Here is a 25,443-nt window from a genome sequence, read left to right on the forward strand (position 1 = left end):
CTCTCTCATGAATAAATAAATAAAATCTTAAAAAAATAAAACGTCACCTTTCTTTATGAAAATTCAAATCAAGTTACCTCATTTTCTTAACTTTCAAAAAGTTTTCACATCATTCCATAAATCCTCCTTACTTGAAATATATATATAACCGAATAAATATATAATTGAATCAATTATTTTGCTAACTATATAGTCAGCAAGGTGATTCAATGGGTAAAAGTCAGGTTTGGGGCAAATAGGACTGGAACAACTAGACATCTATATACAGAAATCAATGTGAACCACAGACCAACACGTCACACCCAAATCTGTTAAGCTTCCAGGAAAAACACAGGGGGGAATGTTTGTGATCTTCGGCAAAGATTTCTGTGATAGGATTCAAACGTAGGAGCCTCAAAAGAAAAGAGTTCGCAAATCAGGCTCCATCAAGATTTACAAGGTATGCTCCTCCAAAAACAATGTTAAATGAAAACGTGAAGCAAAGACAGAAAATGTTTGCAAGACACACACCTGCTGAGGTGTGATCAGAATATGCCGGGAACTCTCAACTCAGCCCAGAGAAACGGGTTCAAGACGTGAACAGGCACTTTCGGGAAGCAGAGCGTGAAGAGGGGCTCGTCACGGCCAACATTTCTAACCCGACAGCACAAGCCACCCGGTCAGACCCTGATGAAGAAAGCCGTGTGAAAGACTAACGCACACACAGGAAGAAGACCAACAACACGGTCCATCAAAGAAATGCAAGGTGCACACAGGAGATGCCACTGCACGCCCCCCCAGAGCGCTTAGAAATGGGAAAGGGAACAGTATGAACTGTTGACGATGATGTGAAGCAAAGGGGACTTCGAACGAAGCCAGCATGAGCCTAGGGTCCCAGCAGTCACGGCCCCGGGAGTTCACCTGAGAGGAATCAAAACTCACATGTGCACAAAGACATCCCAGCACATCCCAGTGGCATGTTCACAGCGCCGGAAACCACCCGAAAAACCGCAAACAGGTGAAGGAGTCAACACAGCGTGTTACAACCAGAGAACACAACATAAGCTGGAAATAGGATTTAGTGATGCACACGACAATGCAGACAAACCTCAAAAGCATGTTGAAAATCACAGAAACGCAGGCAGATTAGCAGCTGCCAAAGGGGGGGTAGCGACCCCGGGGTCCTCGGCGGCCGCTCTGGTAGGGGCTGAGGTCCGTGGACCGTGTCAACGTCCAGATACGGGTGGTGGCAGTGACGGTGTTCTGCAAGACGTCAGCCTTGGGGAAACGGCCTCAGGGGACACAGGACCCCTCCGTGTTATTTCTTACAGCTCATCATTCATCTACAATAACCTCAAAATGGAAAAACAAGAGTTAAATAAAATAAGCCAGACAGGAGAGCACGCACTGCAGTTCCAGGCCACGCTGGGGACAGGAGTCGGGAATGGCCCGGGTGGGTGGGGAGTGAGCAGAAAGGACGGGAGGGGCCACTCCAGGCAAGGAAAGTGTTCTCTCTCCCAACATAGAGGTGTATGCATTTGTCAAAGCTCACCAAACTCACCCACTAGGCTGGTTCAGATTAAAAAGACAACAGGCAAAGCTGTGGAGGATGGGGAGCAACCAAAATTCCTCACACTATGGCAGGGGGGTGCAGACGCTCAGGAAAACGTCTGGCAGTTCCTTATAAAACTAAAGTGACCCCTTCCCTGTGACCCAGCCACTGCATTCCTAGGTATTTGCTCAAGAGAAATGAAAACATACATCCACAAAATAGGCTTGCCAAAAATGCTCACAGAAGTCTTATTCATAATAGCAAAAATTGGCTCCTGCCCACATGGCAGTTGACAAGAATCTGGATAAACACCCGGCAGCATATTCGGGCCCAGGGACATTAGGCAGAGCCCAGCAGGTGTGGACTACGGGAGACGCGGCCACGCACACGCCCCGTGGCCGGGCACGCGCCATGTGGTTTCGTCCAGAGGAAGCGCTAGGCCAGCAGAGAAGAGCTGTGGCAGAAGGAGTCGGGTTCGCTGCTGCTGGGGAGGGGGTGCTCTGCTCCTCGGGTGGGACGTAGGGACACACACGGATCAAGACGCATCGAGAGGCACACCGGGGAATGGTGCGTGCCAGGCGTCAAAGTGACCTTAAAAATGGAAACACAGGCTGAACTCTGATGAAATGCTCGTTGGAGGGTTTTGGGATGAAGTATAGGGACATCTGCCAGGTGCTCTGAGATGCACTGAAAAATGAAATGGGTTTTCGATGATTAGATGGATAAGCATGTAATAAAGCAAACGTAGCAAAATGTTAAGTGGAGAATCTAGGCAACAGAAGTGCTCTTTTTTTTTTTCAACTTCTAAGTGTAAATATTTCCCCAATAAAATGTTAGGGAGAGAAACAAAAAATTATTCAAATTCGAAATTTGTGCAGTTTACTGTATACTCCAAGAAATAGGAAGAAAGATGGCAATCTTCACCAAAAAACTTCCTTGGGGCCGCTGGGTGGCTCAGCCGGTTGAGCATCTTTTTTTTTTTTTTTTAAGATTTTATTTGTTTGAGCGAGAGAGACACAAGTAGGGGGAGCGGCAGAGGGAGAAGCAGGCTTCCCGCGGAGCAGGGAGCCCGATGCGGGACTCGACCCCAGGACCCTGGGATCATGACCTGAGCCGAAGGCAGACGCTCAATGACTGAGCCACCCAGGCGCCCCAGAGCATCTGACTCTTGATTTCGGCTCAGAAAGGGATTTCGCAGGTGTGATGGAGTTAGGAACCCTGAGGTGGGAAGATTATCCTGGATTATCCGGGTGGGTTACTGTCAACACAGGGGTCCTTCTAAGCGGAAGAGGGAGGCAGGAGGGCCGAGCGACGCGGGGCCAGGAGCCAAGGAAGGCTGTGCTTTCTAGAAGCTGAAGAAAGCCAAGGAACGTTCTCCTCTGGAGGCTCCAGAAGGAACTGCCACCCCACTTCAGACTCCTGACATCTGTAAAATAATACGGTTGTGCTACTTTAAGCTGCTAGGTTCGTGGTAATTTCTCACAGCAGCTGGAGGGAACGGATGCACCCCCTAGAAACACCTCCAGAATATACCAGAACAAGCACCCAAAGGCAGCACTGATCTTCACGACCAAAACCAGCAACAGCCCAGAGCCGTCCACGTCGGGACAAGGAGTCCACGGTGTGCACGCACACACCGGAACCCCCACGCGTGGCAAGGTGCAGCCGCGGCTTCATCCCACCCCACCGTACCTGAGAGAAGCCCACGGCAGGCGGCGACCCTCTGGGGGAGGCGGCCCCCGCGACTGACGTGTGGGTCTTCAGGGGCTGCTCATCAGCCAGCTGAACAGTGAGGGGTTTGCACCTTTTTCAAAGTTTGAAAAAAGCAGTGGCATAAAAATTTTCAAATGAACACTTTAAAATAACACTACTCCTCTTAAATCTCCATTTAAATGGAATTTTACAAGCTGTGCTTTCACATATATATAGTCTCACCCTGAGGCTTTCAACATAACCAAGTCCCTCCTCCTCACTGGGAGGGAGATGCTGCCTCGCCCCGGGGCACCACAGACACAGGCAGCCCCAAGTCAGAAGACCCTCCGGGGGCATCACCGTCATGATCTACAAACACCAAAAGCAAGTAAGCACTTGGTTAAAGAAAACCAAGCCCTCAAGTCCAAATCAAAACGGGATCCAGAGAGATGGTTGCCCATCTGTGGACCAACCACAAAGCAGTGAAGGCTCGCTTCGGAACACGCACGTTAGCTCAGTGAGGCTGTTGGGGGGCAGCCCCCTGTACTCGGGAGCTGGAGAGGGCTCCTTTCTGCATGATCCTTGAGCACAAGGATGTGGTCACACTCTCTGCAAAAACACATCCCAGTGCTGCTTAGCAAGATGGCAATCATACCAACTCATGCACATTCCACTGAGATGAACTTTGGGGATCCTGAGCTCACCATCGCCAGAGCCTGGAGGGCTATTCGGCTCAAGGGGCTTCCAGAAACACCTCCTGCTCCTGCTCCAGCCTGACACAGCCTCACAACGTGGCCTGCCTTGTCAAGCACCAACCCAGAACAAGCTCCAGCTCTTCTGCAGAGCTCCCTCCGGGTGGGGCACCCTCCCAGCCCCGCTGGGCACCCCTGGGGACAAGCCACTCAGTAGCACCCAGCCTCAGTCTCTGCACCTGGAAGAATGGGGGGCTGAGCTGAATGTCGTGAGAACCCTTCAAAGACTCATCTTTCATGAACTCAATGTTCTAGAAAGTCCAGACGCAAAAGAAGCGCTTTCATTGGGGTAGGAAAAGAAGCTGCAGGAGCTCAGCAAAGCCGAGGTCCCAGGATCCGCAACCAGGACGATGATTCAGAAGTACAGCATGGGGCGTGGATGAGCCACGAGCCACAGGGCATGCCCCCCCATCATGCCTCCACCCGTGGAGCCCCTTCCCACGCAGGCATCTGGTTTCTGTTACTGCTCTGCTGTTCTGAGTCACCGGTGTTGCCCACCCTTCTGGATCAGACAAAGGACACCTCACTACCTCTCATCCAGGCGGCAGGTGCGCCCATTACAGCCCCTGCGTCCCACGTGCTCAGCCAATATTCCAACAAACAGGATTGCTGTCTGTGTTGGGCCCTTAGCTGCCATCTGACCAACAGCAACAAGGTCAACCAGAACGGATTCCACAGAATTCTCAGACCTGAAGGAAAAACATCTGGGTGCTACAACTGAGCTCGAACTTTTTGAGGAAAGGAGAAGAGCAGAGGGCCTGACAAGGGGTGGAGCTCGAGTGTCAGGAACAGGGTCCAACAGTGTGGGTGCGGCAGGCAGGTCCAGTCCCAGCGCCACAAAACCGTGGTGTCACTTTTCATTCAGGCTCTTTTACCCCCAAACACAAATACCAGACTAGGCAAGACGACTTTCTTTAAGAGAAGCGATCAATGGGGCGCCTGGGTGGCTCAGTCGTTAAGCGTCTGCCTTCGGCTCCGGTCATGATCCCAGGGTCCTGGGATTGAGCCCCGCATCGGGCTCCCTGCTCCGCGGGAAGCCTGCTTCTTCTCCCTCTCCCACTCCCCCTGCTTGTGTTCCCTCTCTCTCTGTCTCTCTCTCTCTGTCAAATAAATAAATAAAATCTTTAAGAAAGAGAGAGAGAGAAGCGATCAAGTCTGCGCAAGTGTTGGCAGTGGAAAGCTGGCTTCTAGCAGAAGTGCCCAGAGGATCACGCCCTGGGTGCTGGGCACTCTGCTCGTCCCTACGTCTCCACTCAGATCATGGACGGACGTGTAGCTTAACTCAAACTCACAAGCCTCACCGCTTCTCAAACGAATCTGTCCGTGCCCTCCTGTGTTTTAGGACGGTGCCTGAGGACAGACTAAGACAGTCCAGCCGGGGATGTCTCCTCCCTACTCAGCCCCAGCAAGGACTGTCTGACCTCAGCAGGGGCAGCGTGGACTCCCCTAGCCTGCAAGATGGCACATCTGCCCCCCCCTTTCCCCACACAGGCAAGAGGCCACAAGGGCATGAGGAGCCGGCTGAGAGCCTACAGACACCACCTTCACCTGAAGCCGTCCTGTGGTTCCAACACGTTCTTAAAAATCCCAGTACGTCAAGACCCAACTTTACAAAAATAGAGGTACAGGGCACCTGGGTGGCTCAGTTGGTTAAGCGACTGCCTTCGGCTCAGGTCATGATCCTGGAGTCCCGGGATCGAGTCCCACATCGGGCTCCCTGCTCGGCGGGGAGTCAGCTTCTCCCTCTGACCCTCTTCCCTCTCGTGCTGTCTCTCTCTCATTCTCTAATAAATAAATAAAATCTTTAAAAATATATACATATATATAGGTATAAACTTTTACTTTATAAAAGCCACACATTTTATTCTGGCTACAGAACTCTCTTTTTCACAAAACCTTTTAGGAACATGTATGGGACAAGCACCTGGGCCCTTCCCATACTGGCTTCTGAACTAGCAGCTACAGATCCACCCCCGCGGGGGCCTGGGGCCATCTTGGGGTCGCACACAAAGGGGGAAGCCAGGGCCCCAAGGAGGACAAGAAGGAACACGGGTCTGGCCACAACTTTATGGCAGCCTACCTGCACCCTCGAGCTGTCACACAAGCAAACTGCTGTAACTCAGAAGTAAATTTCAACAGATGCTTTCGTGGAAACTCTTGGCCTTTTGCTTGGAAAAAATCACTCTTAAATGCTAACAGGCTCCGAATCACCACAAGTCAAGGTGGAGACACACAGAAGGGACAGGGCATGCAGCCTTGGATATCCGAGCATCTGTACTAAGCCCCCAAATGATGTGCAATAACCACCTGACACATTCTCTTGGAATAGAGCCCTTTCTCCTACAAATAGGATGACAATTTAAAAATACTCTTCTCGAAGAGGTAATAAATATTTAATGAAAACAAACTGACCTCCACTGGGATCACATTTCACACTTCCACACCCAGCCCCAGGGCCAGAGTGGAGGAATAATGACCACCAAAGCAGGCAGAAACCATCCTCGGCGAGCCTACAACCTCAAGTCCTTGTCTTTGCAACTCAGAATAATCTAACAGAAGCGGTTCACAGTTGCCTTGGTAACCCAAGGGATTTAAGACATTAACAAAAGTACACAGCCGAAATCACTTGTTGGATTCTAAAAACACCTTCTGCTTGACAACTGCATTTAAAACCTCAAACCCACAGGCCTGAGGAGCAAACATTCCTCACTGTGCAGATGGGCCCTCGAACTGTAAGGCCTCCAGCATCGCAGCCTGCTGGGCGGCTCACGGCACCCAAGCAGGTGCCCCAGGACACGACTGAGGCACTGACCACCCCAGAAGGTTCCGCACAGAGCATCTGTCCTTAAGTCATTCGCCAGGGACTGCTGCTTCTCAGAGTTTAGTCAGAGTTGGTGACAGATTACAAACAAAGTTTGGAGCATACAGAGTACACCTCTCCCTACCAACAGCTAACAGGGAGACAGGCAGGCGGCTTTTCTATCAGCTTGGAAACTTCACCTTCTTCTCAGCTCAGTTAAACTCCAAAAGCTGTGGGGTGCTGCCCGTCAGAGACATTTACAATGCCTGGACACACTTTTGGTTGTGAGCAAACTCAGGGATGGGTTGCTATTGGCATCTAGTGGATGGAGGTCAGGGATGCCGCCTCCATCCTAGAGTGCCCAGGACGGTCCCCGTGGCAGAGTCATCCAGCCCAAGGTTAAAAAACCATGGTTCAGCCAACTTGTACTAAACATACAGGGGTCTGCCATGTGCTCGGGGCTGGGAACACATGGGAACAGAGAACGACAAGGAATAATACAGGGCTACAGTGCATCTTAGGGAGGCACTGCTTAATGGATACAGAGTTTCAGTTTGGGATGATGGAAACCTTTTGAAGATAAACAGTAATGATGGTTGCATAACAATGTGAATGTATTTAATGCCAATAAATTATATACTTAGAAAGGGTTAAAAGAGCGAAGGTTATGGCATATGCGTCTTACCACGATAATAAAAGCTAGTGTATTAACAGCAGAGAGGAGCCCGGGCTCATCCAGGGGCCCCACTCTCCCGGCCCAGGAAGCCTCTGGGCAGGGAAGTGGGCAGGCGCCCCCCCCCCCCACCCAAGCACAAGATGTTTAGCATCCGTGACATTTTTCAGGACTATTACCCCAGTTTGCTGCATTCACCTCAGCCCATTCCCATGTTCCAGATGATTGCTGACCTTCCTGGAGGGCCCTCCCCAGGACAAGAACTTATAAGATGCCTCCATCCTGCTCTGGACCAACTCTGTTCCACCAAATGCCTTTCCTCGTCCCTCCCCACCCCACTGCACTGGGGCTGGAGGGAGCCGGGTCCCCCATCTGCCTCGGAGAAGGGTTAGCACAGCCGTAAGTATTACATGCTCAGCACCAGGAAGGGCACCGGTGTTTCGGTAAATGTCTAGTTTGTTATCCACTCGTCTGGGAGACAGACACAGAACCGTCATCCAGACCATGAGGACCAGATTCAGCAAACCTAAGCATGGAGCCGCGCTGACCCTAACGCGGGGCCAGACGTGTGGTCACGGCGGGGGGGCCCTCTGTGCGGCAACACCCAGCAACTGCAAGAAAATGACACGTCTGCTTGAACCACCGGAGCCGTACTGGTTGGAAACAAGGGGACATCCCTCACTGCGAGGGGTGCTTTACCGCCAGAGGCCTTCGGCTCCCCCTGGGTCAAGATAAGCTCTGGGCCAGGGACAACACACAGGCATGTGACAGTCTGCTCAACATCCACAACAATGACCAAAACTCACGTCTCCTGGAGAGAAAACCCAGGACTGAGGCCGCGGGACGGTGAGTGTCTGAGACGTCCCACCTTCGTGTCACCTCACCTGAGGCACCTTTCCTTTCAACATTTCAACGTTTCAATCATTTAAAACGAAGATACCCTCACCAGTGTTTACGAAAGGCTCCCCTGTAAAAAGGAAAGCAGACCCTCCAAACTGACCCCACTTTTCCAGCTGCTGACCCCTCAGCTTTAAAGAAGCCTTACCCCAGGCGGCCCCTGTGTGCCGGTGACACGGGCATCGTACTGCTGGGGTCCCCAAAGTCCTACTCCCTGGGCTTGGACCAACCTACCGCGACCAAGACGGCCCATGGGAAGGCACCGGCGTGGGCCTGGAATACGCTGCTTCACCCACATAACTAACGGCCACAGGGCCACCGACGTGCAGCGCTTTGGGGCCGCGGTGGCCCAACAGGGTCTCAGCCCCTGCCCGTAAAAAACAAAAGGCTTACTTGAGTCTCGGCTGCTGAACGGCCACCCAGACGTCGGAAGGAAGGAGGCCACCGGGGAGCCGGCCCGGCTATCGTCCCCCACCTGCTGTGTGATATGCCGGACTGTCTCTTTGTTCTTCCGATTCTTCCTTCGACCTGTGGGCTGCCAGCCATCGCCTCCAGCCTGCTCTGAGAAAGAGTTCTGTATCACACCATCCCTGGCGGAAGGCAGCTCACTCCCTCCATAATGAGACGGCGAGATCTGCTCTTCCTTGACCCGCAGAGACCCGTAGCCCACATCCCCAGGCCACAGCGACTGCGAGGAAATGTCATCGGGACCGTCGGCCTTGGGCTCCTGGTCCTCCTTCCCGTAGCTGCTTCCTCCCTCATGGCAGCTGGTGATGGCCGAGTCTCCGGAAGAATTAGCAGGACTCGTGCGCCGAGCCAACCACGGGGAGATGCTCCTTCCGGCCATCACAGCCGAGATCAGCGCGTCCGTGCTGCTGCCGGGTGGGGCACTAATCTCAAACTCCGAAAGCTCATCCGAGGCATCTGGCTTGATGCTGATGTCCAGCGCGGCCTTGATGAAGTCGTGACAGGCCTGCACGATGTCCGTCATCTGCAGGAAGCTGGCCGCGGACATCACCTCAATGACATTCCTGCTGGTGAGGGCCAGATGTGCAGAGTACATGAAGTCAATGATGGCCTTGAAGCCCTGGGCCGTGACGATGTCCAGGTGTGTGACCGTGGCCTGGTCGGACGCCTTCTGCACCTGGCAGTAAAGCGTCTTAAAGTAGCGGCTGCTGCCAAGCAGGACGTTCTTGTGCGCCTTGAAGACCTTGCCCTCAACCACGACACAAACATCACAGAGAACGCCGTGCTGCCTCTGCTCATTGAGCTCACGGAGCAAGTGCCGGTAGTGGGACGCGATTTCCATGTCTTCCTTCCGGTTGTTCATTGGGAAGTCTTGGTGTTGCTGTTCTACAGACTCTGCAGGGGCAAGAACACGCGAGTTAGCCACGTGATCGACACAGACACGCCCGTGGAGGTTCAGCGGAGTGCACCCTCCTCGAGAGCCCGGCCGCCATGCAGGGCCAGAGCCTGTGCCTCTGGCCACCGGGCAGCCACCAGGCGGGTGGACCTGAGCAGCATCTGCAGTGAGTTCATGGGTTCAAGGCTGACCGCCGCCGTAACCGGCTTCTGAACAGAACACTACACACGGCGGCCGCCTCTCAGCACAGAAGGCAAACGCCCATTAGTTGCTGAAGTGACTTTCTTACCCAAATGTACAATCTAGGTGAAATAACCCAAGGGAGCCTCAACCCGCACCCTCGAGGACACATCTTTACAAATAAAACGGGCGCCTGGGTGGCTCAGTCGGTGAAGCGTCCAACTCGGTTTCAGCTCAGGTCATGATCTCAGGGTCCGGGGATGGCACCCCCCGTTGGGCTCTGTGCACAGCGGGGAGTTGGCTTCGCTCCCTCGGGGGGGCGCCCCCTTCCCGCCGCCTCCCTGCTGGCTCTCTCTCTAAAATAAATAAATCTTTTTAAAAAATAAAAACAAAACAAAACGAGGGCTTCCTACACAAACAAAACCCACAGGGCAGAAAGGCCTGGAAGCAGACATTACAGCCTCAGCCCTACAACCTTCCGAAACCCCAGCTCAAACCAGCTCAAGGGAGGAGGCCTCCAGGGCCGTAGCGCCCAGAGGCACCAGAGGTTCCAGCTTGGGAAGCACTCTGGTCTGGTGCCCTCCTGCGAGGCGCTCTCCTGATACCATTTCCTAATCTGTCTGCCATGTTCTCTCTGCTGCTACTGTTAGCTTCTGGGGGCTTCTAGAACACAGTGCCCCAGACTGGGCGGCCAGAGAACTGGATTCCCACACAGCCCGGAGACCAAAGGCCCAGACGGGCTCCCTCCAGGGCTCCACGGAAGGCCCTGTCCAGGTCTGTCCTGTCTTCTGGGGGTGGCTGGCAGTCCCTGGCCATCCGTGGACGCAGAAGCATCACCACCCGGTCTCCATGTTCCCACACCTTCTCCCTGTGAGCCTGGGTCCCAGTGTCCCCTTCTTATAAGGACACAGGTCATATTGGACACCCTACTCCAGAACAACCTCATCATAACTAATCACATCCAAATTAGATCACAGTCCAAGGCACTGGGCATGGAGGACACAGTCGCCCCATAACACTCCCTGAGAAAGACAAGGTTGTTAGAGGCTGATCTTCCCGCTTAAGTACACCATTTTCCAGCTGGTTAATCAAGCAGGAGCCCTCACCAAAAATGCCAATATGTGTTTAATGGGAGAGAACTATGCTGTTCAAATGTGGGGGCATCTGCCTCTTTCCTGTAAGGGGTGGCTCCCCAGGACTCGGCTGGGTCCACCTCACACACTTTTTTTTTTCCTAAAGATTTTATTCACTCATTTGACAGAGAGAGAGACAGCGAGAGCAGGAACACAAGCAGGGGGAGGGGCAAAGGGAGAAGCAGGCTTCCCGCCAAGCATGGAGCCCGATTCGGGGCTGGATCCCAGGATCATGACCTGAGCTGAAGGCAAATGCTTAACAACTGAGCCACCCAGGCGCCCCAACCTCACACACTTCTTTATTGACTCAGAGCTGTCACAACACACACACCTTCCTCTGGTCATTACAATAAGTTTCCAAACACCACCTGAAATCATCTTAAAAATGCCCTGTGAAGTAAAAGAGGAAGGAAAACTTCTAAACTCATTCTATGAGGCCAGCATTACCCCAATACCAAAACCAGGTAAAGACACTACAAAAGGAGAACTACAGGCCCAATAACCCTGATGAACAGAGATGAAACTACACCCCCCACTAATACCAGCAAACCAAATCCAACAATACATTTTAAAAAAATCATTCACCACGATCAAGTGGGATTTATTTCTGGGTTACAGGGTGCTTCAATATTCACAAATCAATCAACATGATACATCATATCAATAAGAGAAAGGATAAGAACCATATGATTATTTCAAGAGATACAGAAGAAGCATTTGACAAAGTATAACAACTACTCATGATAAAAACTCTCAACAAGTAGGTTTAGGGCACCTGGGTGGCTCAGTCGTTAAGCATCTGCCTTCGGCTCAGGTCATGATCCCGGGGTCCTGGGATCGAGCCCCCATCGGGCTCCCTGCTCGGCAGGAAGCCTGCTTCTCCCTCTCCCACTCCTCTGCTTGTGTTCCCTCTCTCACTGTGTCTCTCTCTGTCAAATAAATAAAATCTTAAAAAAAAAAAAAGACAAGTAGGTTTAGAGGAAACATATGTCAACATAATAAAGACCTTCTATGAAAAACCCACAGCGAACATCATACTCAATGGGGGGGGAAATTGAGAGCTTTCCCCCTAAGGTCAGGAATGCGGCAGGGATGTCCACTCTCATCACTGTTATCCAACATAGTACTAGAAGTCCTAGCCACAGCAGTCAGACAAGAAAAAGGGATAAAAAGTATCCAAATTGATAAGGAAGAAGTAAAATTTTCACTATTTGCAGATGACATGATGCTATATATATAGAAAACCCTAAAGACTCCACCAAAAAACTACCAGAACTCATAAATGAATGCAGTAAGTTCGTAGGATACAAAATCAATACGAGAAATCTGTTGCATTTGTATACACCAATAATGAAACAGCAGAAAAAGAAATTAAGAAAACAATTCTCTTTACAATTGCCGCCAAAAATAATAAAATGCCTATGAATAGTTAACCAAGGAAGTGAAAGACTTATACTCTGAAAACTATAAAACACTGATGAAAGAAACTGAACAGGGGGTGCCTGGGTGGCTCAGTCTGCATTCGGCTCAGGTCATGATCTTGGGTTCCTGGGATCGAGTCCCCATATCGGGCTCCCTGCTCAGCAGGGAGCCTGCTTCTCCCTCTCCCTCTGCCTCCTCCCCCTGCTCATGCTCTGGATATCTCTCTCTCTCTCTCAAATAAATAAATAAAATCTAAAAAAAAAAAAAATTTAAGAGGACACAAAGAAATGGAAAGACATTCCATGCTCATGGCTTGGAGGAACAAATATTATTAAAATGTCTATTCTACCCAAAGCAATCCACAGTTTTAATGCAACCCTATCATAATACCAACAGCATTTTTCACAGATCTAGAAGAAACAAACTTAAAAATTTGGAACCACAAATGCCTCAAATAGCCAAAGCAGTCTTGAAAAAGAAAAGCAAAGCTTGAGGCATCACAATTCCAGACTTCAAGTTATATTACAGAGCTGTAGTCATCAAGACAGTATGGTACTGGCACAAAAATAGACACATAGATCAATGGAACAGAATAGAGCACCCAGAAATAAACCCACAATTATATGGTCAATTAATCTTCAACAAAGGAACAAGAATATGCAATGGGAGAAAGACATTCTCTTCAACCAATGGTGTTGGGAAAGCTGGACAGCCACATGCAGAAGAATGAAACTGGACCACTTTCTTACACCACACATATAAATAAACTCAAAATGGACTAGGGACCTAAATGTGAGACCTAAAAGCATAAAGATCCTAGAAGAGAGCACAGGCAGTAATGTCTCTGACATCAGTCATAGCAACATTTTTCTAGATAGGTCCCTTGAGGCAAGGGAAACAAAAGCAAACTAAACTATTGGGCTATATCAAGATAAAAAGCTTCTGCACAGCATTGTAAACAACCGACAAACTAAAAGACAACCTACTGAATGGGAGAAGATATTTGCAAATGACATATCCTATAAAAGATTAGTATCTAAATTACATAAAGAACTTATACAACTCAACACCCCAAAACCAAATAATCCAATTTAAAAATGGGCAGAAGACATGAATAGACAAAGAAGACATCTTCCATGAGCATGGAATGTCTTGGAGGAATCTGTGTCTCCAAAGAAGACATCCAAATGGCCAACAGATACATGAGAAGATGCTCCACATCACTCATCCTCAGGGAAATGCAAATAAAAACCACGATGAGATACCACTTCACACCTGTCAGAATGGCTAAAGTCAACAACACAAGAAACAAAAGGTGTTGTCAAGGATGCAGAGAAAGGAACTCTCGTGCACTGTTGGGAATGCAAACTGGTTCAGCTATTCTGGAAAACAGTATGGAGGGTCGTCAAAAGATTAAAAATAGAAATACTGTATGATCCAGTAATTCCACTACTGGGTATTTATCCAAAGAATACAAAAACAGTAATTTGAAAGGATACATGCACCCCTATGTTTATAGTAGCATTATTTACAATAGTCAAACTATGGAAGCAGCCTGTGTCCATCAATAGATAAAGTTATTTGTGCATTAAAAAGAAATGGAGTCTAAAATAGGAGTCTGTTAACGAAAATATTAAGGGTACATGGAATCTATCCAAGCCCAAAGAAGCTTTAGGAGAATAGATGAATTTCCGTTACAAAGTTGATAATCTCTCAGCACCAGTAAGGGGCTCCTGGGAGTCCCATCCACCTGACCACAGGTGTCGTGTCGTATAACGGCCTGGCAGGTGAGGTACAGCCTTGAGATGGAAGCATGCTCACCATGGTTCCTCTCTGAGGGCAAGGTGAGCAGAGCACCTGCCGTGGTGGCATAGCCCACGTCATGGAGACATACCTGGCTGCAGACAGGCACCTGTGGACAGGTAATCTGTCATCTCTGAATTTTCTGTGCTGCTACATGGAGCACAGGGTACACTCACAAATTCAAGGGCCCGTGTGCAGCACCCTCCGTGTGTAAGGGGCCCTCTCAAAGAGGAGCCTATGGCCCATGAGGAAACACAGATGCCAAGCATCGTAAGGTCAGGGTCTAAGGGCTGTTGCCTGTTGCCCAGAGGGCAAGCGGGGCGATCTGTCACGACCCTGGCACCTGAGGCTGCACAAAAGTGCTACAGAAACTCCTGCAAAGTTGCATCCTCTCCCTGCTGTTTTCCCCAAACTTGCGTTCTTACTTCTCCTCTAGGTTCCCCACTTACAGCTTGCTGATCGAGAGATACCGTATTAGACAGCATCACTTATAAAACAGAACCACTTTGGTACCAAACCAACTTGGATCCACGTTCCAGACCAGACTTCAGAGGTCACATCACCTGACCAGCACTGGGGGGTTGATGCAGACTCGGGAGCCCTTACCACAGACAACCAGGGACACCGTGGGCAATGCAAGTCACCAAGACTCCTACCGAAGGGGTGTCCTCTGGGAGGCAACATGTGTGACACGCGGGTGCCGTTTCCAATCCCACAGCCTCCAGGGAAGATGGAGAGCATCCCCAAACTGCAAGCCAAGAGAACCAAAGCTCAAAGACACCAAGTTCCTGGCCCATGGAGGAGCCAGCTTCGGAATCAAGCGTGCATGTGGCACCAAGCCCATTCTGCTGTCCTGTACCAGCTCCAGTGAACTCTGCCCGGCATGGCGACCCAGGGGCACGGATGAGGCTCAGGCGGCTCCGACCTGAGCACCAGAACTGGCTCCTGCCAGTCTCCTCTCTGCCGGCTCCATCATTCAGGTGTCCAGGATGCTGAGGGCCGGGCAGCTCCCCAACCAGTCCCTAACCTGCTCAGTACAGGGCACCTCAATCTCTGGTCTGGGGAGTTACAGAGTACGTTTCAAAACCTTCTCCTACCAGTATCTGAAGGAAAGGCGGTCAACCAGAAAGCCCTGTTTACAAATTAGCAGCAGAGGTTGTCCTGTTGAAGATGTACATTTATTACTCATTCTGCCTGTCACGCGACTGCTAGTGCTTCACGGGGAGAGTCCAAACTCTCAAGCATCACCACATCTCAAACTGCATGAGAACCATGGAATCTGAAGGCTGTGAATGCACGTCACTCGCTGCATTGTGCGTTCCAAGTTCAGGGACCAGCCTGGGGTCCTTTCTTCCTCTCATCTGTAAGGAGCTCCACCAGGAAGACCACTGGTTCCCATAAAAATGCAAAACAGCGGGTGTAACTTAGACCCTGTGTCCCTGTTACCAGCACACAAGCATCTGGTCAGCCCCCTAGGCAGCGGGATCCTCCCCCAGGGCCGGTCCCTGAGTCCCACTCAAGAAAAGCCCACATCTAATTTGGGACAACTCGTAAGGCATGAGCACCCTTCTCACACACACACACACAAGCCTAGGTTATGCCAGATGTCACCTCACCTTCTTACTTCTAACCTGTAACTTGTGCATGTCTGTAAAACTCAACTTAAACTTATTTAAGCTTCTCCTTAAAATGTCATCTAACACACAAATATTGCTTTAAAGTTGCTAGAACCAAACCATTCTGAGCCTACGTGGCCCCCACAAATCCGTGGAGGAGAGAAAGTGGCCCCACAGATGCCTGAGCCAACTTCACTACACCAAAAACTGCTCTTTGTAGTTATTTTGGTGAGATTTTTTAAATGGACAATAATTTGAACAGACACATCACACAAAAGATTTCTGAACCACCAAGTAGAGGAAGGTGATCACCTTCCTCAGCCCTCGGGGAAATGCCGACGACAACCAGCACCCGTGGCCCGTGCACCCTCAGGACAGCCGTGGTGGCAGGGTGACCAGCCACATCCACATCCACGTCCGCGAGGCTGGAGAGCAGCTGGAACCCTCGCACTCAGTGCAGCCGCTCTGGACGACCCTTGCCACGTCCTCAAAAGCTGAACAAACACCAGATGACCCAACGACCCCAACTCGGGCTATGAGGAGATGTGGGAGCACAGCCCCACATGAGGGCTCGCACGCAGACTCTACTCACGGCAATGTAACCGTCAAAACCCGGAAACACCCCACATGTGCATCTGCAGGTAAACGGGGAAGTGGGGTGTATCCCAACCAGGGACACGCTCGGCAGGAAGGCGTCCACATGCCCCCAGCCCAGTGCCCAATGTCCCTTTCTCAGACACGCACGAATCTCAGAGTGATAGTGCGGAGTGAGACACGCCACACACAGGCAGCACGAGGGAGTGAGCCGTCTTCTAACGGAATTCCAGAAAGTGCGAACTAATCCAGGGGCAGGGCTGTGTGTGCAGACCCCGGAGAGACACTCTTCTTTCAATGACAGCAGTTGGTTGTATGTAAATTATGCCTCAACAAAGGCGATTAGACACTTGTCTTTGTGAAAATATCCTTGCCCAACTACAAACCTGTGCTTATTTATCACCATTTGTTGTGTGGGGGCTTTTGTCCCCCAAAATTCATTTGCTGACTTTCTAACCCCCACTTCCCCAGCACATGGCCTCCCTCAGGGACAGGGTCGTTGCAGGTGTACTTGGTTCAGATGAGGTCCCTAGGTGGGCCCTAGTCCGACGGGACTGGTGGGGTCCGTACACAACAGAGACGAGGGACAGACACCTCCAACGAGGACGCAGGCCCCCAGAGCTGGGACAGAAGAGATCTCCGTGTGGAGACTTTCGGTCCGCGGTTCTTCTCTTCGTTAGGCAGGCCAGCACATTCACACACCATGCACATCTGCCAAGGACCACCACCAAGGCCAACGGTAATCGGGCAGGTAGGAGAAGAGCTGCTCACCCCCGGGGGGAGGGTGCCCTCTGCCCAGCCCTGTGCGTCCGTGGGCAGAGATCAGCTGCCCTGACATTCAGCTCCGAGCTCCCCATACAGACGTTATTTCCACACTCTGGGCTGTTTCGATGGTTTAGTGTGTTCTGAAAAACTCAAGGGTAGGATACACACCATGGGAAATCGCTTTACAGATCGGACTCTATACGTCGGATTATCATCCATGGCAGGCGAGACGGGGCGTGCTATTCCCTGAATTCTCTCTGCTGAGAACAAACGGACAGCGAGTGGTGCTGGAGGCCTTCACATTCTCCACAATCCACCAGCATGAGCTAAAAATGCAAACCTGGCCGCCCTCCTGCTGCTCGGCCTCAGGTCTGGAGGCCCCGTGGGCACAGCCCCCACTTCCGGCCCCTCCTCTGTGCCTCTTTCAGTTCCTTGTCCTCCCGGGAGCCTGGAGGGCCCCTACCTCCCTACCTGCCTCAGCGTCACTTCCTCTCTCAGATGCACCCCCACCCTGGCCACAGGGCCCGGTGCCCAGGTGTCCCCCTGTCCAAACACCATGGGGCTAGAAGCCCCCCCCCACCCTACACTGATGACCCTCCGAGCAAATTTCTAAGCAGGGGAGAATTCCAGGCCGCATCACCCAATGTGTTTGCATGCCAAGGCCCAGAGCCCACCCAAGGCTGAGGACACCACCCCACCTCCCACACAGGGCACCCCGCTCCCGGAAGGCCAGAACCACAGCAGGGATTCTAGGTCAGCATAAAGGTGCTGTGGGGGCACGGGGAGGGGCTGGGCAGGGGCAGCTCCCCAGAGGGGGGTACAAACCATTCATGGGGGGGGCATACAGAGCAGTACACATTTAAAGGGCAACGCTGGCCTCTGAAGAGGCTCCCCCCATGAGCCACCACCCCAGAGTTCAGGGCCTGGGGCAGCCCCTCCCTCACTGACCTTGGCCTGGGACTGAGCCTCGAGGAACCGGCAGCGTCCACCTCTGTAGGTGGACAGGTCTGTGCCCAGCTACTCAGCTGCAGGAGCTGACCTAAGATGGTGTGGAGCGAAGGGCCACCCCAGCATCCCAGACGAGCCCTGACCCCATCAGGTCACTGAGCCACTGCCCCGCCATTCCAGGTCAGCTCCCGGGGGACTGCAGGCCCATCTGATGTCACGTGGACAAGAAGAACCCAGTCGGCCATACAACCTTGAGAGACAACGAGCCTCTGTGTTTCAGGACGGTTCCAAGTTGCATGCAAGACTTCGAAACAGAGGTGGTGAGGGCACCGCCCTTAGGGAGTCCCCATGAGAGCCCTGGCAGGGCCAGCGAGAGGCCCAGAACGAGCTGAGAGCCAAATGCCGGGCCGGTCGAGGATTCTGCCAGGCCTCAGGGTGGCTGGGACCCAGCGCCCAGCGCTTCAAGGGGAGAGGTCCTAAATCAGGTCCTGGCATATAGAAGAATGCCCCGGGGGTAGGAGAGAAAAGGCCCAGGCAGGTCAGGAGTCTGGAGAGAGGCCTCAGATAGGGGCCAGTCCCGTGTGTCCACCTGAGGGCTGAGTTAATGTGGCCTCTCTGACTTCTAGTTTCTCTACTTCCGCTGCTGGGAAGCTGGTCTGGGGGAATTCCTTTGTTTTGTGGGTTGGGGAAAGAAAGGGGAAGAGGTCAGGTGTTTATGCCCACCCTCCCAGACATGTCCCGCTAGATGTGAGTCTCATTCTGGATGCTTCTTTAAACCACGCTTGGTCTCAATGGGCAATTAAGTTCCTTTTAGCTCATTCTGGTTATGCATGAGGCACTGGGCAGTACAAACGTGCTAATTTAACAAGTCTGACCTACAAAGGCAAATTCTGCCTGGACTAGAAGAGGGGCAGCAAGCCCCTCCAGCCTCCAGACACTGCCTCCTCCCTCCAGGAAGCTTCCAGATGCTCCCAAGACAGCGAGCGCACGAGCCTCTGTTGCCTGCTGTGTCCAGTCTGGGAGCCTCTGAGCACATGAGCCACATCTCGTGCTCAGCAGGCTCAATGCACACTCTTGGGTCAACACAACTATAGTACCTTTTTCCCATGAAACCTGTAGGATTGAAAGCTTACACGTTGAATTCAAGAAAAGTTTTTTTATTTTTTTAAAGATTTTATTTATTTATTTGAGAGAGAGAAACGGTGCAAGAGAGAGAGAGCATGAGTGGGGGAGTGGCAGAGGGGGAGGGAGAAGCAGGGAGCCCAATGCAGAGACCCCGGGATCATGACCTGACACTTCACCAACTGAGCCACCCAGGTGCCCCTCAAGAAATGTTCTTTAAACGTCCCATATTAAATGCTGGTAGAAGAAGAAGGAGCGCATGGAGTAGTGGTCTTGCAGGTGGGTGGTCAGGCCGCTGCCGACCAGCCACACCCCTCGTGACCGCACATGCATTTGGGGTGGGCTCTGAGGTTCCCCGTCACCTCACAGCAAAACTGGGGATGGATGCAGCCACTCACTGTTGTGGGTGAATCGCGTCCCAAAAAAGGCCATGTTGAATCCCAACCCCCAATACCTGTGAACGTGACCTTATTAGAAAATAGAGTCTTTGCAGATCTAACCAAGGTAAGGTGAGGCCATAAACCAACGGCACTAGTGTCATTATAAAAAGGGGAAATCTGGACAGAGACAAGCAGAGAGAAGCCCACGTGAAGACAGAGGCAGAGACAGAGCCATGGGGCCATGGGCCAGAGCCAGAGGAGCTGGAGGGGGCATAGACCCTCCCCGGAGCCTCCTTGGCCCCAGAGCTGCCAGAGATCACTTTTCTGTTGTTTTAAGCCCCCAGTTGGTGATACTTTGTTACAAAAGTCCCAGGAAAAGCCAAACATCAACTTAATTTTTTTCTTTTTCTTTTAAAAGATTTTATTTATTTATTTATTATTTATCAGAGAGAGAGAGAGCACAAGCAGGGGGAGTGGCAGAAGGAGAAGCAGGCTCCCCGCGGAGCAGGGAACCAGATGTGGGACTCGATCCCAAGACCCTGGGACCATGACCTGAGCTGAAGGCAGACGCTTCATCACTAAGGCACTCAGGCGCCCCTTAATTTTTTTTTCTTAAAAAGAAAGCTGATCAAAAAAAAAAAAAAAAAGAAAGAAAGAAAGAAAGAAAGAAAAGAAAGCTGATCAGCTTCATAAGCCAGGAAAACGATTTCTGTGAACTTTAAGCGTGAGATGCGCTGTGACTTGAAATGTTGACTCTACGCACTATGCTCTCTCTGCCACCAAGACAAAAATAGACCCCAAACAGGAAAGCAGCTAGAAGCAGAGCCTGCTCTCTTGCAGCAGGTGAAACCCTTCCTTCAGTCTTGTTCAACTTTCCATTTTGAAACACTTTGCAACTGTTGGAAGAGAACTGCCACCTACCCCTGAACCAGACAGACCAGTTTGAGACGTTCTGCGACATTTGTTCCCATCTGGTAATATGCTAGACCTTTAATCAGTCACTCTTTCCTAGAAAGTTGTACACGCAAAGAAGAGGGGCTGCCCGTGCACAGGGGTCCCACACCCCTGAATCCTGAACCCCCAGAGCGAGGGGAAAGCGTCAGCTAGAGCCACGTCTCCGCGAACGTTTTAGGCGGGCAGCAGACAGCACGAGCCTCCTGGGCACCGCGGGAACCAGCCCAGGTGGCTCCGCTATCCGACAGAATTTCAGCTGGCTGACCTGACATGTGTCCAAGCACCGCTCTCATTTCTGCAGAAATTACCAGGCCCTCCCCAGGTAAGCACTCCTTACACACTGAAGAAGAGAAGGACGGACAGACGGATGGCTGCTGAGTGAGCCAACGGTCACGGCCGGAGCAGGAAGCGGGCCAGGTGCACAGCGGCAGCCGGGGCCTGAGACAAGCCCTACCTCCACCACGTGGCCCCCAGTGATGGATCCGTCAGCTTCCCTAACTCACGCGGACATTAACAGTAAGGCCAGTCCCAGAACTGGCCAGGTCTCAGCAATGAACAGATCACACTGGTCCCCGGCATCCCCCACACGGCCAGCCAAGCCCCCAACTGAGTGCAGCAACCGGGGCACAGGCCTGGGGCACGTGATGAAGGCGGGAGGCCGAGCTGGGGCCGACTTGGCCAGCAGGCCCTGAGGTGGGGGGCCTCGTGAAAGGAGCCCTGGGGGAGGGGTTGGTTCTTCCTCCCTGGGCAAGCTGTGGGCTTGGACTGTGCGGGGGGCGGAGGGGAGGCTTAAGGCACCCTGTCCCCCATCTCTGGCACGTCAGGGAGACAGGGCCTCTCCCAGGGAAAGCCCCTCTCCGTCAAGGGCTGAGCTGGGACCAGCCCCAAGGCACTTAAAGAAATGAAACTCCCGATTCACAAGGAAAGACCTGGGTTTCGAGGGGGACTACTCAGTGCTCTGCGGGACAGGGCGGGCACATGAGGGGCTCTCCAGGTCTGCCCTCTGGCAGTAACCACAGCTGAAGGAAGAGGGCATGGAAAGTGCTGACTCTCTGGGCAGCCCGCAGGGAAGGGTCCCGGGGGCTTCACCGTCCTCACAGCCCTGCTGCAGGAACAGCACAAGCATGGGGTCAGGGGATCCGAGACACACTTGCCAGGGTGGGGGGCACCCCTGCATGACAGAGCCCTGAGGAGCAAGGGTCTGTGCCACACAGCCCAGGTACAACCTTCATCACCAAATCCGCCCCACGCTCCTACTCCCAGTCCCCACGGGGAAGACAGCTGAGGCTGGTCTTGGCAGGGGTGCTGGGCGAGCCCCACAGCCAGTGTCAAAGTTAATCCTGGGACCTAACGTTAAACCTTCAAAGGTGTCTGGGCAAGGCCTATAGGAAACCGAGGGAAACGTACTAGATTCTGAGAAGAGATCTCCAAGAAAAAAATCTACATGCATGAAGCTGAAAAATTAACACAAAGTTGTACGACCCAGTGATGGTGGTCACAGGCCACCACAGAACCAGGAGCCACTGTCCTTCTGGAGCCCAGCCCACAGCACGTGGCGAGACGAGACGTGTGCGTCCCTGACCAATAATTCTACTTTTGGGAAATTCTACCCCAAGGAAATGACCCCAAATGCTAATTTGTTCAAAGACGCTGCTAAGACTGCTATTTATAATAGCAAGAAGTAAAAAACTACCCAAATGCCTGACAGTCAGAAAACAGCTGAGAAGAATATGACATATTAAAACTGAACGAGACCCAACTTAGAGGAACAATAAATGTTGTTTATGTTGATGCTCAGAAGTTTGTAAGAAATAAATGGAAGGAAATGACAGCCGAGAACACGGACCCTGAGATGCCTGCTCACATCCCCTGTTTCCCTCCAAAGCCAGTTGCTTATTCATAAAACTTCATAAAAAAGATAGAAAATGAACCTACCCCACAATTGCATGGAGCAGGATAGCACATATGAAATTAACGTCCAGCAAAAAATACGAGAGAAATCCATACTTACCCTTCACTCCTATCTGTGGGTTGGAAACACCGTTGGGGAGTCTGTTCTTGACTTTCACGCATCTTCCTAACAGGACCGAGGACAGTCGGCCTCCTCCGGTCCCAGAACCCTGAAGAGCCCGTGGCTCATCTAGAACCTTGGAACTGCATGGAACAGGGTCCCACGAGGAGAACACAGACTGGTCTTTCCTGCCTGCACCCCTTGACCACATGGCACAGAGTGGCTGCCAAAGCCCCAGGACCCCGACTCTGACTTCTAAGGAGCAAAAGGAAATTCCTCAGCGGGACCCTGAGCTCAGGCCATCCGACTGTCACTTTCTCTTGTAGTATTTCCCTCTGTGCTTGGACAAAGGAGATGGCACCTTAAATGCGGTGACATCGTCCACTGACTGATGGTCCAGGAAAGAGGGTGGAAGCTAAGTGACCTTGAGCAGGATGGCAGAGCGATGAGGGCCATACACGCTGGCCTGTGAGCACGAGGGGCAAGCTGGTCGGCGTCCCCAGGCCTGGTCAGGCCCACCGAGTCCTGAGCTGAGACTGACCTGGCCGAACTCTGAGCTTGCAGGGTCGGAGGAGGGAGACCACTGGAGCTTTGGCCCCCTCATCTTCTGAGGACTCAGGAAACTGTGTGTGAACAGTGACGGGTGAGCAAACCCACTTTCCTCCCCAGCTCTGCGGAAATGCCAGCGCTCTCTTCACGACACAGGAGTTTAGAAGCAAACTCCCGTCACTCAGCCGTGTATCAGCTGTCTGCTCCAGAGGGGTCAGCTCACGCCCTCCTCAGACCCGGCATTCGCTGTGGGTAAAAATGACTTCTCTGGGGAAAAAACTAAGGCAAAAGTAGCTCACGACTCCAAACAAGACGAGAAGCATGCATGAAAATATTCAAAAGGAAAGACCTGCAACTATCAAACCGCAAACTCTGGCATCGACCCATCACCGAGGCAACCCCTTTGCAACAAACTCTCTCACTAACAGGGAAGTTCCAACTCAAGTGGAACTACACACCCACTTTTCCCACATAAAAAAGAGAGGCAGAGGTAAACTTAATTTGTGTTTCAGCGAAAACTAAATGAAAATCAACTTAAAGAGGAGTAAGGCCTTTCTCATAGATTAAACAAATGTACGAGATGTTCCTATGCTTTATCAATCAATGAAAAATCTTAAATTTTAAAATAAAACTTATATAGGTGATAATTATTTTGAAAATTCCGTGTACACAGGGGAACCTGGGTGGCTCAGTCGGTTAAGCATCCGACTTGATTAGGGCTCAGGTCATGATCTCAGGGTCGTGGGATCGAGCCCCGTGGGCTCCTCCAACCTGAGATCAAGACCTGAGCCGAGACCGAGAGTCGGATGCTTAACCGACTGAGCCTCCCGGGTGCCCCATAAACTGAAAATTCTGATGGACACGTGGTGACTGCGCTGCAGGGGCTGAGCACCTCCCACACGGCCCCGCACACCTGCACCTGCTCTCACAGACCCTCACAGGGGAACAGGGAGGGGCTTCTCAAGGTCATAGGATACAACCAGCGAGGCCAACACACATCACCAACAGCTCCAATTTCTCAACGAATCAATGGTACAAAACAGAATAAGCAAGATTTCAGAGGCGCCACCTCCAGTGGAACGTGCCCAGACTCCGGTCCCACAGTGAGGACATGCGCGGCTCTGGCTGGACACGGCGTGGCGACTGGGAAGTGTTGCTGGCGCGTGTGTCGGCCACGCTCAGCAGAGCCCTTCAAGGGACACAGTGCACAGTAAACACTGTGGAGCAAGACACGGAGGGAGAGCAAAGAGACGGGAGGGCCTGAGCTGCAGGAGCCAAGGCAGCGGGTGACGGCACCTCGTCTCCAATTCAGCGCCTATCTGAAGACATCCAAGGTACGCATCTAGACCTTAGGCTCTGGAAGAACCACAGAGCTTTTCCAATTTCGGGAAAATCTGTGATTTAGTGATGCAGACGCATGAGAGACTCTGATCTGGTGTTGGATCCCGCAGACCACGGCCCACACAAGTCTGCAGGGGCCTCTGCTCCACCAGGGCTGTTACTCGTGGGGGGACCGTGAGCGTGACGGGAGGTGACAGCAGTGACCACCCCCCTGGCCTGTGCAGGGAGCACACAGCACCCGAGCTCCATAAATGACCTCCCACCCACCTGGTGACCTCAGGGTCCATGGTAGAGGGACCACACCTCTGTGAATGCGGACAATAAACCACAACAGCCACGTCCACGTGCCCATGGATGCTGCAAGCACCACAGAACACACTGACTCTCACGGCTACTGCACAATTAGGAGCTTCAGACCTGCCACTTAACGATATCATCTGACGTGTTAAGTTCCACATGTTACTTCACCACACGAGAAGGTTTTCTGAATTTAAAGACTGTGTCTTCATAGTGCTATCCTTCGTTTTATGGTGAATCTCAGGGGAAGCATTAAAAACACTCTGGAAATGGAGGCACCTGGGTGGCTCAGTCGCTAAGCATCTGCCTTCAGCTCAGGTCATGATCCCAGAGTCCTGGGATCGAGCCCCGCATCGGGCTCCCTGCTCGGCGGGAAGCCTGCTTCTCCCTCTCCCACTCCCCCTGCTTGTGTTCCCGCTCTCGCTGTGTCTCTGTCAAATAAATAAAATCTTTAAATAAATAAATAAATATTAAAAAAAAAAAAGCACTCTGGAAAGACAGGTCCACTAGTTGCGTGGCTCTGGCCGGCGGGGCGGGGTGGCACACATGCATTCAGCCGCGCAAAGACCGGTGCCCAGAGGGGCCTGACCCTGCTTTGGAGCAGCAGCAACAACCGGCCA

At 51.9% G+C, this 25,443-nt stretch overlaps 1 protein-coding gene across 5 annotated transcripts in view; it reads right to left on the reverse strand.

Annotated features, from left to right (window-relative positions):
• Positions 1-25,443, reverse strand: part of ZBTB46 (zinc finger and BTB domain containing 46) — a 65,674-nt gene that overhangs the window by 31,371 nt on the left and 8,860 nt on the right. For all 5 annotated transcript variants that reach the window (XR_003524516.2, XR_003524517.1, XM_027620923.2 and 2 more), the window contains exon 2: positions 8,739-9,707. Coding sequence is in view for 3 of the 5 variants with exons in the window: in XM_027620923.2 (XP_027476724.1) it covers positions 8,739-9,675 (937 nt within the window). In the remaining 2 variants the exon portion in view is untranslated. The remainder of the gene's footprint in view (positions 1-8,738; positions 9,708-25,443) is intronic.

This window comes from Zalophus californianus, chromosome 8, assembly GCF_009762305.2.
Source record: "Zalophus californianus isolate mZalCal1 chromosome 8, mZalCal1.pri.v2, whole genome shotgun sequence".
In the NCBI taxonomy this organism is placed as follows: domain Eukaryota; kingdom Metazoa; phylum Chordata; class Mammalia; order Carnivora; family Otariidae; genus Zalophus; species Zalophus californianus.